The sequence below is a fragment of the Nannobrachium achirus genome, assembly GCF_963921795.1.
Source record: "Nannobrachium achirus genome assembly, chromosome: 15".
Classification (NCBI taxonomy): Eukaryota; Metazoa; Chordata; class Actinopteri; order Myctophiformes; family Myctophidae; genus Nannobrachium; species Nannobrachium achirus.
Window position 1 is genome coordinate 8,362,472 of NC_137822.1, and position 15,606 is coordinate 8,378,077.

The window sequence follows — 15,606 nt, forward strand, 5'->3', positions numbered from 1 at the left end:
TGACGATGGCTGGCCAGATTGCTGACACAGAAACATAGGTTTTTCAAAAAACCTTAGAAGGATTCAAAAGACACGTATAGAATCTAATTTTCAAAATGTTTCAAAAAAAGCAGATCTACAAGCTCGCAGTGCTGTGAGCTTGTGCTATTTTTCAATAGTTAAAGCATTCAATAATTCTAGGCCTAAATTTTAATTATCATGATAAAAACACTTGCGATATTCGTTCCGTTCGAGTTTTAATTTATCGTGAAATCGTCCTCCGTCATGCACTGGGATCAATTTACCTTTTATTTGTCGAGCTGCATATCCGGTACCATTTAAAACACTCTATTGCAGGGGTCTTCAACGCTTTCAGGCCAAGGACCCCTTAGTTGAGAGAGAGATGAAGCAGGGACCCCCACAACCTGTTCAGAGATTCCATATAGTTTCATTGTTTGACAGCACGATCATCAGTGTATTTTGGATTCATGTCAATTTGTGTTTTCAGATATTTAACCACTTGACCTTTCACTCTGTACTTAGTCTGCTCTTTTTCCCCTCTACACCAAAGCTCTTTCCTGAAAATGGCCCATCTACAAGATTGTGAGCTTGTAGATCTGCTATTTTTGGCTAAAGTTCTCGGAATATGGACACTAGGGTTCAAGTGGTTAATGTAAAAAAGGAGAAAAAACTGTTTCTATCAATCAAAGATTTGGAGGACCCCCTGTAGTAACTCTGAGGATCCCCTAGGGGTCCCGAACTCCCTGTTGTAGACCCCTGCTCTTTTGGTAAAAACGTTCTATAATATTACCTACTTGATACAGTCTTTTTTTTTCACTTTATCAAATGTCTTTGGCAAATGTTCCGCCCCAGGATAATTGATTTTCATTTGATGAAATTTTCGCATCATCCCATTCCTACCTAGCGCCAGGTTGCGGAGTGACACTGGTGGATCCCAGAGCTCCAGCAACAGTCCGCTGCAAAGCGCCAGGTTGAGGAGAGAAGCCGGTGCCCCTACCCCACAGGAGGCCTTGATACGCACCCTGAAACAGAAGCTGCATGAGGTCAGGAAGAAGCATTGTTTAGATTTGGGGGGTTAACGTAAAGGGGTACTGTCACCTAAAGGGGTTGAGGGGCAGATTACACTGTGACTTGATCTCTGAAAATGGTCTGAAACAGTCTGAAGCTCATGTCACAGTGTGATCTGCCCCTCGCCCCCCAACAACAGCTGACCTGTACAGTAAGTAGTCATACAGTCAGGCAGGCTATACAGACAATTAATTGATTCTTTAAGTGACAGTAACCCTTTAGGTGACAGGCCCCCTTTAAGATAGATTAAGCTAAAACTAGCAGATCTACTAGCTCACAAGGTGTCGCGATGCAACGCGTTGTGAGCTTGTAGATTTGCTGGTTGATTAATTTAATCTATTAGTTGATTTATATAAAACTAGTCCTGTGCCCGGGGTTGTGTGATTAGTCTCAGAAGTAATGTTGGATAACCCAGACCGGTGCCCGTTGGGCAGAATAGTCACCGTTGACCACTTGTGCAATACCCGTTGTATCCGTCTGTCTGGCTGACACTCTTTTATACCCATATATGGTGTTCCATGTACAGGCCAGTCTGTGATGTCATCTCCAAATTTGGGCACTAGTGTTGTCAGTCAGTGATGTCAGTTGGGCATTGTTACCATTAGTATCAGTGATGTCAGCATGACAGACAGTCAGACGGCGGACGGACGGACAGACAGACAGACAGACAGACAGACAGACAGACAGACAGACAGACAGACAGACATTCGTTAAATTAATGGTTATAGATTAAATAATTCCTGTTATGTAAAAAAGATAAGGACACGCTTTTCGATTAATTGAAAAATGTATCAATAGGATAATTGCTGTTGCAGCTCTAAACTCAACCTAGATGTTGTTCATCGATCTACGATTTCTCTAGAGCACGGCCAGGATATCGCTGCCTAGGATATCGCTGCCTGTCGGAAACCGAAGGACCACCACACACGTGATGAGGAAGTCGTCCAGAGTTTCTGCTCTGCAAGATGACCTCACTCCAAGGCACATCCTCAGGAACATTTTGCAGACGGGTGAACATGGCGGTTTCTCATTGCTTGCATCAGATTTAGATTGTGTTTGTTTTCTCAGTTCCTCTAACCATGGCCTCTTTGTTATGTCATTCAGAGCCTGAGGTGTCTCTCCTGGTCCAGGAGGAAGCTGTGGGGAAGGAGCCAGAGCCTGCAGCTACTTCCAGCGTGGGCAGAAGCCGTCGCAGGTAAGCTGTGTGTGTCAACTAGGGCATTCACCAAATATTCGAATATTCGAATATCAAAGTCACTATTTGACGTTTTTCACCGAAGTCGAATATTCGCTTATTTTTATTTTTGTATCGTTTTCTCTTTAAAAAAAATATATAGTTTATAAAGCTTGGCTAGATAGGAAGTAATAAGAATGAGTTGTCAATGCCCCTGGTGGATGAATTTGTTAATTTGAACCAGGGGTTCTCAAACCTTTTTTAGGCCGTGACCCCCAAAATAAACATATTTGAACTGGGGACCCCCACCCTGACAAGCACTTGGAATGTAGGTATTACATTTAATGTGACTCGGTTCCGCAGATAAATATTGTGAAAATAGCAGATCTACATGCTCACAACGCCTCGCAGCAGGAGGCGTTGTGAGCATGTAGATCGGCTATTTTCACAATGTTCGCCTCTTGCGTACTTAATATTTGACAGTTTGGCCAGTCCTGTCGAATATTCGACTATTCGAATACTTTGAAGTCGAATAATTCGAATACTAAAAATCACTATTCGTGAATGCCCTAGTGTCAACCATAGCTCCTTTTCCACTACAGGGCTGAACTAGAACCCAGAAGTTTCAAGAACCTATGAAGTTCCGGGACTATGTTCTGCTTACGTTTCCATATAACCAGACCCAACCGGGAAGGTAAAAAAACAAAACAAAAAAAAGTGTTTGTAGTCAACAAAAAACAGCCGAGAGCAGCTTCGCTGCTGGCCCTGTCCATGGGTTCCCAGAACTCAAGTTTAGTACTACCTCAAGAGCAGGACCGAAAAAAAAGGTTCCAGGAACCTTGTCTGAAACCGGGCAGTGCGCTATGGAGACTAAACCACAGCCCAAAAAAATAGGTTCAGGTTCTGGTACCACCTTGTTGTTGAAAAGGGGCTCATGCATATAGTACTGTATTTCTGTCAGCAAATCCCTACCCCTATCTGTGTCTCTTGCTATTCCCATTGGTTCATCAATGCTTGTGTTTCAGTTCTAGGCTGTCGGATTTGGAATTTTCCAGTGTGACTTTGGCCGCCGCAGACCAGTCGGTGAGGGGACTGAGCAGAAAGAGACCAACTCGTGTCTTGGATGTAACCGCGTTTGAGAAACGACTCAATCTAGGTGATGGTAAGGTTTAAAATGTACCAATGAATTATGTGCCTTCATTCCCGCATGGTTGGTTCTTGTCCCATTTAGACCTGAAAAAAACTACAAACTAAATCCTCATCCAAGTTTTCTGAAAAACGTCTAATACAAATTACAACAAAATGAATAGTATTGATACAAATACATATATGTAAACATATTTGTACAATGTACATCTCAAAAGCGTAGAAACAAAAAAGCTTGCGCTTATTTCCATTGTTGTCCATCCATCGCGCCACCGAGAGTATCTGTTCAGAGAACCCCAGACTTCCCTTTCCTGATGCGGTCCTTGCGTGCAAAATGTGTGTGTAAATGGAGTGAGTGCCATGTGTTGGGGCGATCTTAACACATGACATAAGGTCTTACTGTTGACACTAGTTTACTCTTACCTCAACCTGTGTTTCACTCTTGCTGTTGCTGCTATGACCTGAATTTCCAAGGCTATGTGCCTCAGGAACATTTTGCAGACAGGTGAACTTGGTCTTTTCACGTGTTTGTTGAGACTTGATTGATTGACCATTTGTTTTCCAAGTGTTTCCCTAACCCTTGCCACTATGGTCATGTCATTCAGAGCCCGCGGCGTCCCTGGAGGAAGCTGCGAGGAAGGAGCCAGCGATGACTGCAGCTGGCAGCATCAGTCCTAGGTAGGCTGTCGACCATGACATGCTCAAAATCGTTGGGAATTGGATTGGGATTTGGGAATATCAATATTATTGTATATCAATATTGTGATATGAGGCTATATATTGTCTGGAATTTAGTAGGCTGCATTACAGTAATGTCATGTTGTGTTCTTGCTTTTTACCCACATAGTGTCATTATCCAAAATCTCTTTATCTTTGATCAAAAATATCCTGCTTTAGTTTAGATTGCCCAGCTCTAGGAGCGAACATCTAATGATTAGATTAATGTGTGTCTAGTTTTTTTTCCTCCTCTGAATATATTGACACATTTCTTTCTGTAAATCCCTGACGTGTTAATTTATTTGCTTGTGTTTCAGTTCTGGGATGTCGGACCTGGATTTATCCAATTTTACCATGGCCGTCGCAGACCAGTCGGTGAGGGGACTGAGCAGAAAGAGACAACCTCGTATCTTAAACGTGACTGCCTTTGAGAAAAGACTCAATCAAGGTGAGGTTAGAGGTTAACCACTGATCACCACTTTCATTCCCTTATGGTCAATTATGACATTTTGTTATTTAATGCAGTGGTTCTCAACCTTTTCAGGCCGCGACCTCCAAAATAATCACATTTGAACTGGGGACCCCCCCCCCCCACCCACCCCACCCTGACGAGCACTAAGAGATGAGGCATTACATTTTGTATAACACAGTTCTATTGTGAAAATAGCAGATCTACCGCATTGCGAGGCGTTGTGAGCATGTAGATTGGCTATTTTCACAATTTCTGCCTCTAATATATGACAATTTGGCCAATGTTTAACTTGTCATTTTAGAGGTATTAAAAAGTCCTTAAATTGTCACTTTAGAAATGTGCATACTATTTACCCTCTATACACTTAAAACTTCATATTGGTTTGTTCACTCATTTCATCATTAGAAAAACCTTGATTCCCGGGGGGGAATCAGGTGGAATACTTCAGCAGAAGGGATAAGGAATATGAGCTTGAGGTCTTACAATTAGGGCTTGGTGTTCTTACGACACAACCGCAAACATGACTGCTGTAGTGTTAACTCATTCTCTGCCAAGTTCAACTTGCCTGTGCAATAGAACTGCCAAGGATTTCTGACGATTTCACTCATCTTGGAGGGACAATTGCGCATTGATGTTGAGGCATAAAATAACAAAACAAAGGCCTATTGGAAAGGCCTATTCGTGTGCTTTCCAGTGGTCCAAACCATACGTTTCAAACATGTTCGCTTATCTCAGAAAGTGGAAAAGTAAGGGCATGGTATGGGGTCTTCACAGGCTGCTGAGAAGACATTTTGAGTAAAAGCATGTTTTAGTTTTGAAAATGGAATAACTTATGAATAAAATATGATTGCTATTATAAACTATACCTTGCTGGAAAGGCAAATTCGTGCTCTTTCCAACGCTCTAAACCATACGTTTCAAACATGTTTGCTGATCTCGTAAGGTGGAAAAGTATAGGGTATGGTATGGCGAAAAAACGGCTTCTGAGAAGAGTTTTTTTTTGGGGGGAAAATTGAATAAATATGAAGGAGCTATGAATACTATATAAACTATACCTCTCTGGAAAGATGAAGTCGCCTTCTTTCCAGTGCTCCCATCCAGATGTTTCAAACATGTTCTGTTGTTTAGAAAATTGGCCATGTATCACCCAAAACACCTCTAGGAACAAACTGAATACATGTTTTAGTAAAGTAGACTCTCGATCAGAACTCCTTTCTGCCTTTTATTTTTGGCTTCAGTGATGCAGAAGATATTTACAGTGTTTTCAAACAAAAGGGAAAAATAACAATGAATAAAAAATAAAGTGATTTTACAGACTTCAAGTGCATTCACAGTTCTCAATAGTGCTTTTTGAAATTACAAAAACAAGTGTTCTCATTCTCTCAGTAGTGGTTCAAGTAAATGACAATGAATAAAGGAACATTTCAACCCCCCCCCCTCTGTAGTGGTTTTCAAGTAAACTACAAAATATGAACATTCCACACCTTTTCAGTAGTGGTTCAAGTAAATGGCAATGACAAAAGGAACATTTCCCACCCTTTCAGTAGTGCTTCAAGTAAATGACAAAGAATAAAAAGTTCAGTTCTCACGTTCGCTGAGGGTTTCAAATGAAATAAAATAAAAATGTCAGGAACAGAAGAGCTGGGCAGTGAATCCACTGGCTCAGAAGCTGAAAAACACAATATAAAAAATAGGCTAGTTATAGTTTTTGCAAGGTAATATTGTGCACAAAATCAGTAGGCCTACATTGTTTCCATCCCCATCATGTCTCAATGTATGCATTTTGACACTTAGAATGAATGAAGACTTTTACAGTTGCTATGTGGATGTTTGGATTTTTAGATGGATAAAAGCATTGAACACAGATACAATAAATGTAGGCCATCTGTAACAAAAATAACCGTACCTTGACTAAAGCCAACCAATGATTCGCTGTCACCTGCAGATGGACCTGGCTCCTCACACTCAAGTGTCTAGATTGATCACAAAGAAACAAAGCACACAGATTTAGTACAAAACTAAACTGCAACATGCGTGCACACCCACACAGTGGCGCTCTCGCTCAATCTCTCTCTAGAGAAAGATCCACAATACATGTGGGCATACATTGTATATACTGTTTGTTCAGACTTACTGTTTTCTTTTTTGTTTTTCTTTACATATCTACTGCATAGTACTGTGTTCTATTTGTCTGTCATTCAATGTTATATGAGATACTTCAATGGTTTCCAGTGGAAATAAGCTTAGTCTTTTCATGGATAACCTTTTAGTAGACCTTGTACCAGTGAACTGTACCGTCATGAAACTGTACCTTTTCCTATGCAAACTTCTAATAAAGTCTTCAATCAATCAATACATGAGGAAAAACAATGCTGCCATTCGTTCCAAAAGCCATGTAACTATACAAATGCCACAATGTTTGGGCTCATTGCGCGCAGATCAGAGTGGGTATGGCAGGGGTATGCAGCTGCCATACCTTGGCTACAGAGGTAAATAATAAAAATGTAGGCTCTACTTTTCATCGTGCCTGTTGCTAAGGTATGGCAACATGACTGGTGTCTTGCACGCGTGCCCTGCACGCGCGCGTGCAAGACACCAGTCATGTTGCCATACTTTAGCTTGTTCTGAACTGACGCCACTGGGAGAGATGCACTCACTCCGTATGCAGAACACAGCGATCACATACAGTACAGAGAGAGAGAGAGAGACTGAAACACGATACAAATGCTGTTCCCCCCTTCTGATTTACCAAAGTCATGATTTACACAAAATGAACATTTGTATTTTATTCTAGAGCAACGAGCGCGCGCGCACACGCAACCTCAACTAGGCAACACAACGAGGAGCACAGATCCGTTGGGAAAGGCCTGGCGTTGTTTGCCAACGTGTTTGGGCTCATTGCGCGCAGATCAGAGTGGGTATGGCAGGGGTATGCAGCTGCCCGATCACATACAGTACAGAGAGAGAGAGAGACTCAAACACGATACAAATACAAATAAAATGCTTCGTACCACTGGTGTTGGCAGCATCCCTACGGCTCCATGTCGCCGTGGTCCGTCTCTTCCGAGTCGTAGGAACTTTCAGCCAGATCCCTGAACGCAGTGACTCTCAGGCTGCGTCTAAGACCTGGAGTCGCTGCCATCGGTCTCCACTCTCCACTGCAGCAGCCGCGGGTGCCACAGGGCGCTGGCTTCTTCTTGGGCGCTGCGCTTCTGGAGCCGCCTGGACAGCAGGGTCGGCGACGCGTCGATCAGTTGTGTGAACATAATCGGCACCCGATTGTGCATTGAAGATGGAAGGTTTAGGAGGATTGTTCAAGTGAGCTGAATCAAACTCGTTCACGCCATGGCCAGAGCCCTAGAGTTGCGTCACTCCCGTTCACTTCATGGGGCCAGGTCTTCTACGCACACATCTATTGGCGTATAGTGACAAACGGCGAACCGGAAGTTTACAAAATGCATTGAAGTCTATGAGGTGTAAAGTGACAATGAACCACGTGACCAGCGCTGTTTCTGACCCCGCGGTGACACCACTCTCTGATTATACTGCTCTGGCCATGGCCAAGCATGCCTGCAGGGAGAAAAAAAAGAGGAGAAACCGATCGCTAACGGTCTGTTTGAGCGACCGTCATGTTTCAGGGTTTATGGATTATAAACTATCAGGTAAGGCTATGTTTTACAACCATTTATACAGCGATCTGTCTGTGTTGTTGTTGTTGTTGTTACTTTTGGCACTGAATTGAAATGATGTTGTACTGTCTGAAACAGAAAGCGGACTGGTATCTGCTTGCTGGATTGCTATAGTGTGTGTGTGTGTGTGTGTGTGTGGGGACATCACGATAGTTTTTCACTTCGACGTGCTGTGTTAGTTGTGTGAACATATCGGCAATGTTTTACAACCATTTATACAGCGATCTGTCTGTGTGTTGTTGTTACTTTTTTTTTGTCTGAGAAGGGTAGAGAGAGGTTTTGAATGTTGTACTGAAACAGACAGCGGACCACCCAGCTGATTGGCTGGCACACACACACACACACACACACACACACACACACACACACACACACACACACACACACACACACTAGCACGCCCACACACAAGCCACGGCTTTCTGGTTACCCGTCTCGCTCTCATTGTATAATTGGTTTCAGGTTTCTGAGAAGAGGTTTTTCTTTTTGGACAATTTAATGATGTTTAATTTCATGTGAGGCTGTGCACTTTTGTTTAATGTTGTAAAAAACACTGTCAGACTTTGAGGAAGTGTATCATATGTTGTGAGAGGCTGGATAAGGCTGAGATCTTTTGTGTACAGTATGTACAGTAAAAGACGTCCAGAAGACGTCTGGCACCGACATCCCCAGGGGAAAAGACGTTCTGAGGACGTTTAGCAGGGAGTGAGTTAATGAAGATTTTTTCGCATACGTTTTCTTTTTACCTGGTGTTTCTGTTTGCAGACATTGAAGATAGACCAGCAAGAGAGTCTTCACCCTCCTCTTCAGCCTCTACCAGTTTGTCAGGGTAATGGGATATCTAACGTCATCGTAATTTTCCTACGGTTAAAAGCTTCTCTCAGATCCAGGCATCCAACATACTGTATGACTTCATATTCACATACATAGTTCCCCTGAGTGCCCTAATTTCAAACTGGCTATAATATAGTACGATTATTTTGTTCGGTCACAATTATTTTTGGTTAATTGATCCATGTCGAAAGATTTTCATACATTTTCAAAACATGGCAAAAACCATTTTAACATGGGATTAAATATTAGTCAGAAACCCTGTGGAATTATTGTTTACAAAGCCTAAAAACACAATGGATCATTATGTAATTGTTGTTTGTATTAAACAAATAAATACAAATACAGTTAAATTAAACAATTAATCGTCAAGTACAATTTCATGATCGTGATAGCCTTACATATTGTCTAATATCTTTTGCAGTGAAACATTAAGCTTGAAAACACCATACATGGATGCTCGCACTGAGAAAAAGTCACTTCAGAGAAAGGCACCTCAGCACCGCCAGTTCAGCGTGGAGGCGTTTGAAGAAGGTGTTAAAAGGCAGAGGGTTGGTGACGCTGGTAAGTGTCTGGTGTTGTTGTATTAGAACCTGGGCCAGCTGCTGGAAGGAATATAGCCTGTTATGTGGTATGCATTCGAGCCACGAGCATCTCTTTTCATGGTATGTCTCTGTAGGCCCAGAGGCCTTCTAGTGTGTTGTCTGGGGCTAATCTCACAAACCTCACTGGCAAATGTCTTGTACTTGCCATTAGAACAAGAACCTACCTCAACCCGTTAATCATGTATAAAAGAATTTAAATATTTATAGCCATTGGATCGGGCTGAAACCCTGCCCAAATACGCAGTTGTATGTACTAAACATATTCTATTGTAACAAAGTTAAATAGTTTTAAGTGGGTTCCAGACGGTATGTGGTCACCGCCTCCAAGTAATTCATTTTCAATGAGAGGCGGGCGGCTATTTCGGCCGCGCAGCGAAGTTTAGAGACGGCGAGGCAAGCAGGCGCAGTCCCGTCAAAATCCCCGCGAGCGTGCTCGTTCGTGCATGCACACGCGGGCGGTGAGAGATGGATTGTGTTCATCTTTGTGATACCGCGCTGCATTTACTCGCTGAGCGAGTGTGTTTGTCTCGCGGTCCCCGCGGATCCAAGCGGGAGCCCCTGTGGCAACCGCTGCCCGTCTGTAGAGCGCCTATTACAGTATAACATAGCTTAATAGTATATTACTATAGTATAACATAGTTTAATAGTATATTTCAGTATAACATATTTTAATGGTATATTACAGGGATTACATGTTATTATAGGGATCTATGCAGAGCCCTATGACAACATGCTTTGTTTTGGTATGTTTTTGTCTTGTTTTGATTACTTTTCAAACATATTATTGTAACTAAGGACACGTACAGTATATACTGTAGGATAGGCAGTAATTATTAGCTCTATAGCTTCAGCCTATTCCCTTTGATCACTTCAGACAGTGTTTCTTTTTTTTCTTTTGTGGTTGTATGATTTGTAAAATGCATGACACTGTGAAAGATGATCAACTAAACTGAACTAAATATACGTCATCGACTGGCCACATGAAGCCATGTCATTCTTAGACCCCATGAAGTTTGATATCACCACTAAACCTGCTTTCCTGTTAATGTTCACCCTCTCAGATGTGGCAACTGGCGGAGTGAGTCGGTTCCTCAATAAAACCGAATGCGCTGATGGCCTTACCCTGAATCTGAGTGATGCTGGACCTGAATGCACCAGTAACCTCTATGTCGACCATCCCACCGCCCTTTACGCCCAGCCATCTGTCATGGGCTCATGGTCAGCCATCACTGCCGCACAGGACAAAGCCACGGCCCTGGCATCGCAGACGCAGAGAGACACCGGGTGTGAGGCGGAGGGAGAGATGAGCCAAGACGAGCAAATGGAAGAGGAGTGCAGCGAGTCGATAAGAAAACGACCCGCCTCTTATCCTCCAGCCGAGGGGGAAGAGCAGGTCTCTGCGGAATCTCGACCCGAAGAAGAAGAGGATGCTGCCGCAGCTCCGTCTCAGCCAGACGAAGCGGAGTCTCAGACCAAAGACGAAGCAGTGCAGACAAACCAAGAAGACAAACCGGTCAAGACCGAAGACGAAGCAGTGGAAGTGCAGCCTGAAGAAGACAAACCGGTCGAGTCCCAATCAGAAGAAGAGGCAGAGTCCCAACCAGAAGAAGGAGTCGTATCCAAAATGGATGAAGAGGCAGCAGAGTCCCAACCAGAAGAGGAAGTTGGATCCCAAACGGATGAAGAGGCAAATGAGGTGGCCCCTGATTCCCAATTGGAAGAAGAGGCCCCTGAGTCCCAAATGGACGAGGAGGAGCCAGAGGCCCCTGAGTCCCAAACGGACGAGGAGGAGCCAGAGGCCCCTGAGTCCCAAACAGACGAGGACGAGGAGTCCCGACCAGAAGAAGTGGTCCCCGCACACCAAACGGAAGAAGAGGCAGTTCCTGAATCTCAGTCAGAAGAGGAGAACGGGAAGCCAGAAGCTGCGATGGAGGGAACGCCGGGGCAGCTGTCACATGTTGCAGAGAAGGTCGGTCACAGGGCCTTTCGCTCTGAAGGTGGTGGACATGTGCCCGTTGCAGTGGATGGCGGAAGGGACTACAGGAGCTTGGGGGCAGTACCCAAGGCCACAGAGGCTGGTGAGTGAGCATGTAAAATAAATGTTTCTGTGCTCTCACACTATGGATGTGTGATGCCACTGTATGTCATTTGTTAGTATTGTATTAATTTGTATAGTAAACTACTGACACTACCTACCTGTGTAAAATGATAACAAATCACACACAGTCTCTGACGGCCGGGCTACACCAAGCCGTTTTGTGCGCGTTCTATTTTTTAAGGACGCGTATGCATTTTGTGCACAGACTATCTGGTCTTCCTCACATATACTCCCTTCTTGGTGTAGCCTGGAGCGTTTACGCATACGCGAGCGGCTTCACGGACAGTACGCGCGTATGTGCGCATTTTTTGTTGTAGTCCGGCCGTAAGGCATGCAAGGCAACTTGAGCTTTGATAATATATCAAGTAAAAGGATTTGCGTTTCTTCACCTGTAGACTGGACGGGAGACGCGTCTGCAGGAGACGGTCCGAGTGAGAGGCACAGTGGTCCCCCTCCTGTTGGGCCAGGTACTTCTGCACAGTCTGCTGAGGACCCAGAAGACCAAGAGGACCCTGCTGCAGACCAAGAAGATCCTGCAGACCAAGAAGATCCTGCAGACCAAGAAGATCCTGCAGACCAAGAAGATCCTGCTGCAGACCAAGAAGAGTGGGAGGATGAAGAAAATGATGAGAATGAAGGTTGTGTGTGTGTGTGTGTGTGTGTGTGTGTGTGTGTGTGTGTGTGTGTGTGTGTGTGTGTGTGTGTGTGTGTGTGTGAATTATTTGAATATAATGGAATTATTTTATTGACTTGTTTTCTAATGTCCTTTAGAACTCTCCATGAAGACTCCTACATTCGTTCGAGCCATAAGGAAGGGTGTGGTCAATAAACCACGGCCCTCACCTACTATGGGGCTTAAAAATGTTCAACCCAGGCAAGTTAAACTCACTAACCTGACTCCGCCAGATGGTGGCAGCAGTGCGTACCGCACTACTTTACCATCTGAGACCGCTCGGGGAGAGTTGATATCACTCCCAGTCCGGACGAATCAGCGGCAGCTACGAGGTGGATTCTGGGTGTAACGTCATGCAGACAGGCCAATATGAGTGGTTGGAGTTGGCACTCCCAGACTGATAGACAGACGGCCCCATCCAATCACCTGCAAAAGAACTTGAAAAAAATGGCCCGCCCCTTACATCGGGTCTGCTCGAGCAATCCCAGATGGTAAAAGTAGGGTGGAATATGCAGTATACGCACTACTGCCACCATTCAGAGTCAGGTTATAAATAGGGATGTCCCGATACCACTTTTTTGCTGACCGAGTACAAGTACGAGTACTTCATTTTGAGTACTCGCCGATACCGAGTACCGATACGAGTACAATTAATGATACAAAATGTCTTTAAATTTCTTTTTTTTTCTTTTTTTTTATCAGATGTTCCTCACTTTCTGGCTGTATATAACACATTACATTGCATTGCTTTCCCAGAACATGCCACAACTGCCACACATTTCACTTTTTTTTCAGGTTTAGCCCATGGAAATTCCTGTACTGTGCATGATCTTCTAGATCTGCTATGCTCAAACATTTTGTATTTTTACTTTTGATACTTTGAGAGAGAGAAAGGCGAAGTGGCAGAACACACAGGGTACTCGGGCGCTTTGTGAGCAGTATCGGACGAGTACCGATACCGGAAAATAGGCCGGTATCGGGGCGAGTACCGATACCACGAGTACCGATACCGCATCCCTAGTTATAAACTCACTGTTGCAGCAGAAGATGCATGTCATTGTCATTAATCACATGAGTTATAAAGCTTGCATGGTGTGAGTGTTTTGAAAGTATGGTGTATGACAAGAACATGTAACCCATGCTTTCTACTGCTGCATGGTGGAAGATTTTCTAGTGCAAGACAACTTCTAACTTGAAATGAATGGCAGTTCTAATGATCTGGATTTTTTTTTAAACATCCAGTTTCTTCATTGACATGATGGTGCCGCTTTAACATGAAGTGACATATTGATTATTTAAATGTACTTTGTTCCTTCAGTATTGAAGATGTGGTTCCAGTTAAACCAAAGAAGCGCACTGCGAAGACGGCTGGACAGAAAAAGCAGGAGCCCCCCTCCATTTTCACCAAGAACTACTGCATGGGCAACTTCAAACACTTTGCTAAGACCAAGGTTTCCTCGGACGTGTACCCTGTCGTTAAACAAACGTAAGTAACTATACTTATACAAGTCTAAAGGCCAGTCCACACCAATGCAACTCCTTGCAAAGAAAACTTTTGAGGCCATTTTAGCTATGTTATTTAATATAATGTGGTAAGACTAGAAATTAATACAGCCAGTCCTTAATGTGTTCGAATACAAACTCTTGAAATGAATGAATGTGACCTGCAGCATCATTTCTGTAGTTCTCTGAGTAGATTAACAGGATACGAAGGAGGATTAAGAGGATGCAGATTTAAGGGAGAAGTGGTGAAATAATTGTACTATATTCAGCAGCTAGTTTGTCACATTTTTCTTACGGTTGTCAAGGTAAGGTGACAATAAAAGTATGCCTTGTCAGCTGTTTACACCATACATATTTTTGTAGATCTGCTATTTTCAGAGTGCAACACCCAAGCACAACCAAACATAAAATTACTTGTTTTTTAGTTCTACTGGATCTCTTCTCCTCTAGTCCCTCCATAACATTTTAGTCTACTTTTGTTGACGAAAGTATATCTCAGTATTACTCTCTCATCATAGCTTAGTTTTTATTTAGGTTTTATTTAGTTTTCGTCAGTGAAAAAAGGTAGTCAAGAAACAATCAACACTGGTCTACCGTCACTTTCAGTTAGCGCTTGATGTATTAATTCTACTGGAACTGATAAATGGGAGGATAACTTGGAAGCTTCCTGGGTTAATTCCATCTGCTCCTCCCAGCCCATGGCGCAGTGTAGGAGGCTTCCAAACAGGAAATTGCAGGTGTTAAAATGTTCTGTTTTCCCTGTTTGTTTAATAGAATGGAGAAGTTCTTTGACCGGATGGTGGAAGACTTGGAGACGTATGCCAAACATGCCAAGAGGAAAACCATTGAAGTGGAAGATGTTATCCTTCTGCTGAAAAGGTGTGTATTGAGTATTGTACCATATTAAGGGCAGGACCAACACGTGGCCTGAATATTTGCTGTTCAATTAGACGAATCTCTACAGACCAATATGTGCCAACCCAGTGTTTTCTTCCCCTATTTAAATTATTTTGTTTAAGACATAGGGCTGCCCTCTCCAAGCCCATGCCAAGCAGATTTGTTGAACCACATTGGCACCTTCTCCCTCTTTAAAATTCCCACCATCACGTTTCTTTTATTCATCTATGTCTATGCATGTGTTGGTGTCTTTGCTCTCTCCAGACAGGGGCATGTGACTGACAAGGTGCCAGTGGAAGTCCTCATAGAAAAATATCTGGACATGGGTGCTCGGAAACAACTGATCCCTTGTGCCTCAAGTGGGAATGTCGTCTTCCCCAAGAGTCTTCCCTAAGCTGGGAACGCTGTTCGTAATTGTCGTGGGTTTTTTCCCCTCTTTGGTTTTTAAAGCTTTAATAGTTAAAGCTCAATTTTGTGATGGCTAATATTGCTATATAGCTGTGGTTCTCAAACTTTTTTATTTCATTTTATTTTTTTCAAGGACCCCCAACTCAGAGTTGCAGAACTGTAATGGTCCATTTAGAACCCCATTTAGCAGCACCATAATGGATAAAAAAAAGAATGGTATTGTTTTGTATCTGCCTTTGTTTCAGAGACATGTTCAGCTTGGCAAACATTTGTGCCTTTTTTCTTCTTTTTTTTTTCCTCCAATGGTTGTGGCCCATTGAAAATA

General features: G+C 43.2%; 1 protein-coding gene across 1 annotated transcript; it reads left to right on the top strand.

Annotated features, from left to right (window-relative positions):
- Nucleotides 1-1,984: 1,984 nt before the first annotated feature.
- Nucleotides 1,985-15,584, top strand: LOC308299523 (uncharacterized protein). Its single transcript, XM_080743313.1, has 13 exons — nucleotides 1,985-2,078; nucleotides 2,173-2,263; nucleotides 3,268-3,404; nucleotides 3,994-4,066; nucleotides 4,423-4,553; nucleotides 9,032-9,095; nucleotides 9,522-9,661; nucleotides 10,764-11,780; nucleotides 12,196-12,438; nucleotides 12,572-12,674; nucleotides 13,792-13,959; nucleotides 14,751-14,855; nucleotides 15,138-15,584. Exons 1-13 carry the CDS (start codon nucleotides 2,000-2,002, stop codon nucleotides 15,265-15,267), a joined length of 2,481 nt encoding a protein of 826 aa, XP_080599439.1. The 5' UTR covers nucleotides 1,985-1,999; the 3' UTR covers nucleotides 15,268-15,584.
- Nucleotides 15,585-15,606: the final 22 nt, after the last annotated feature.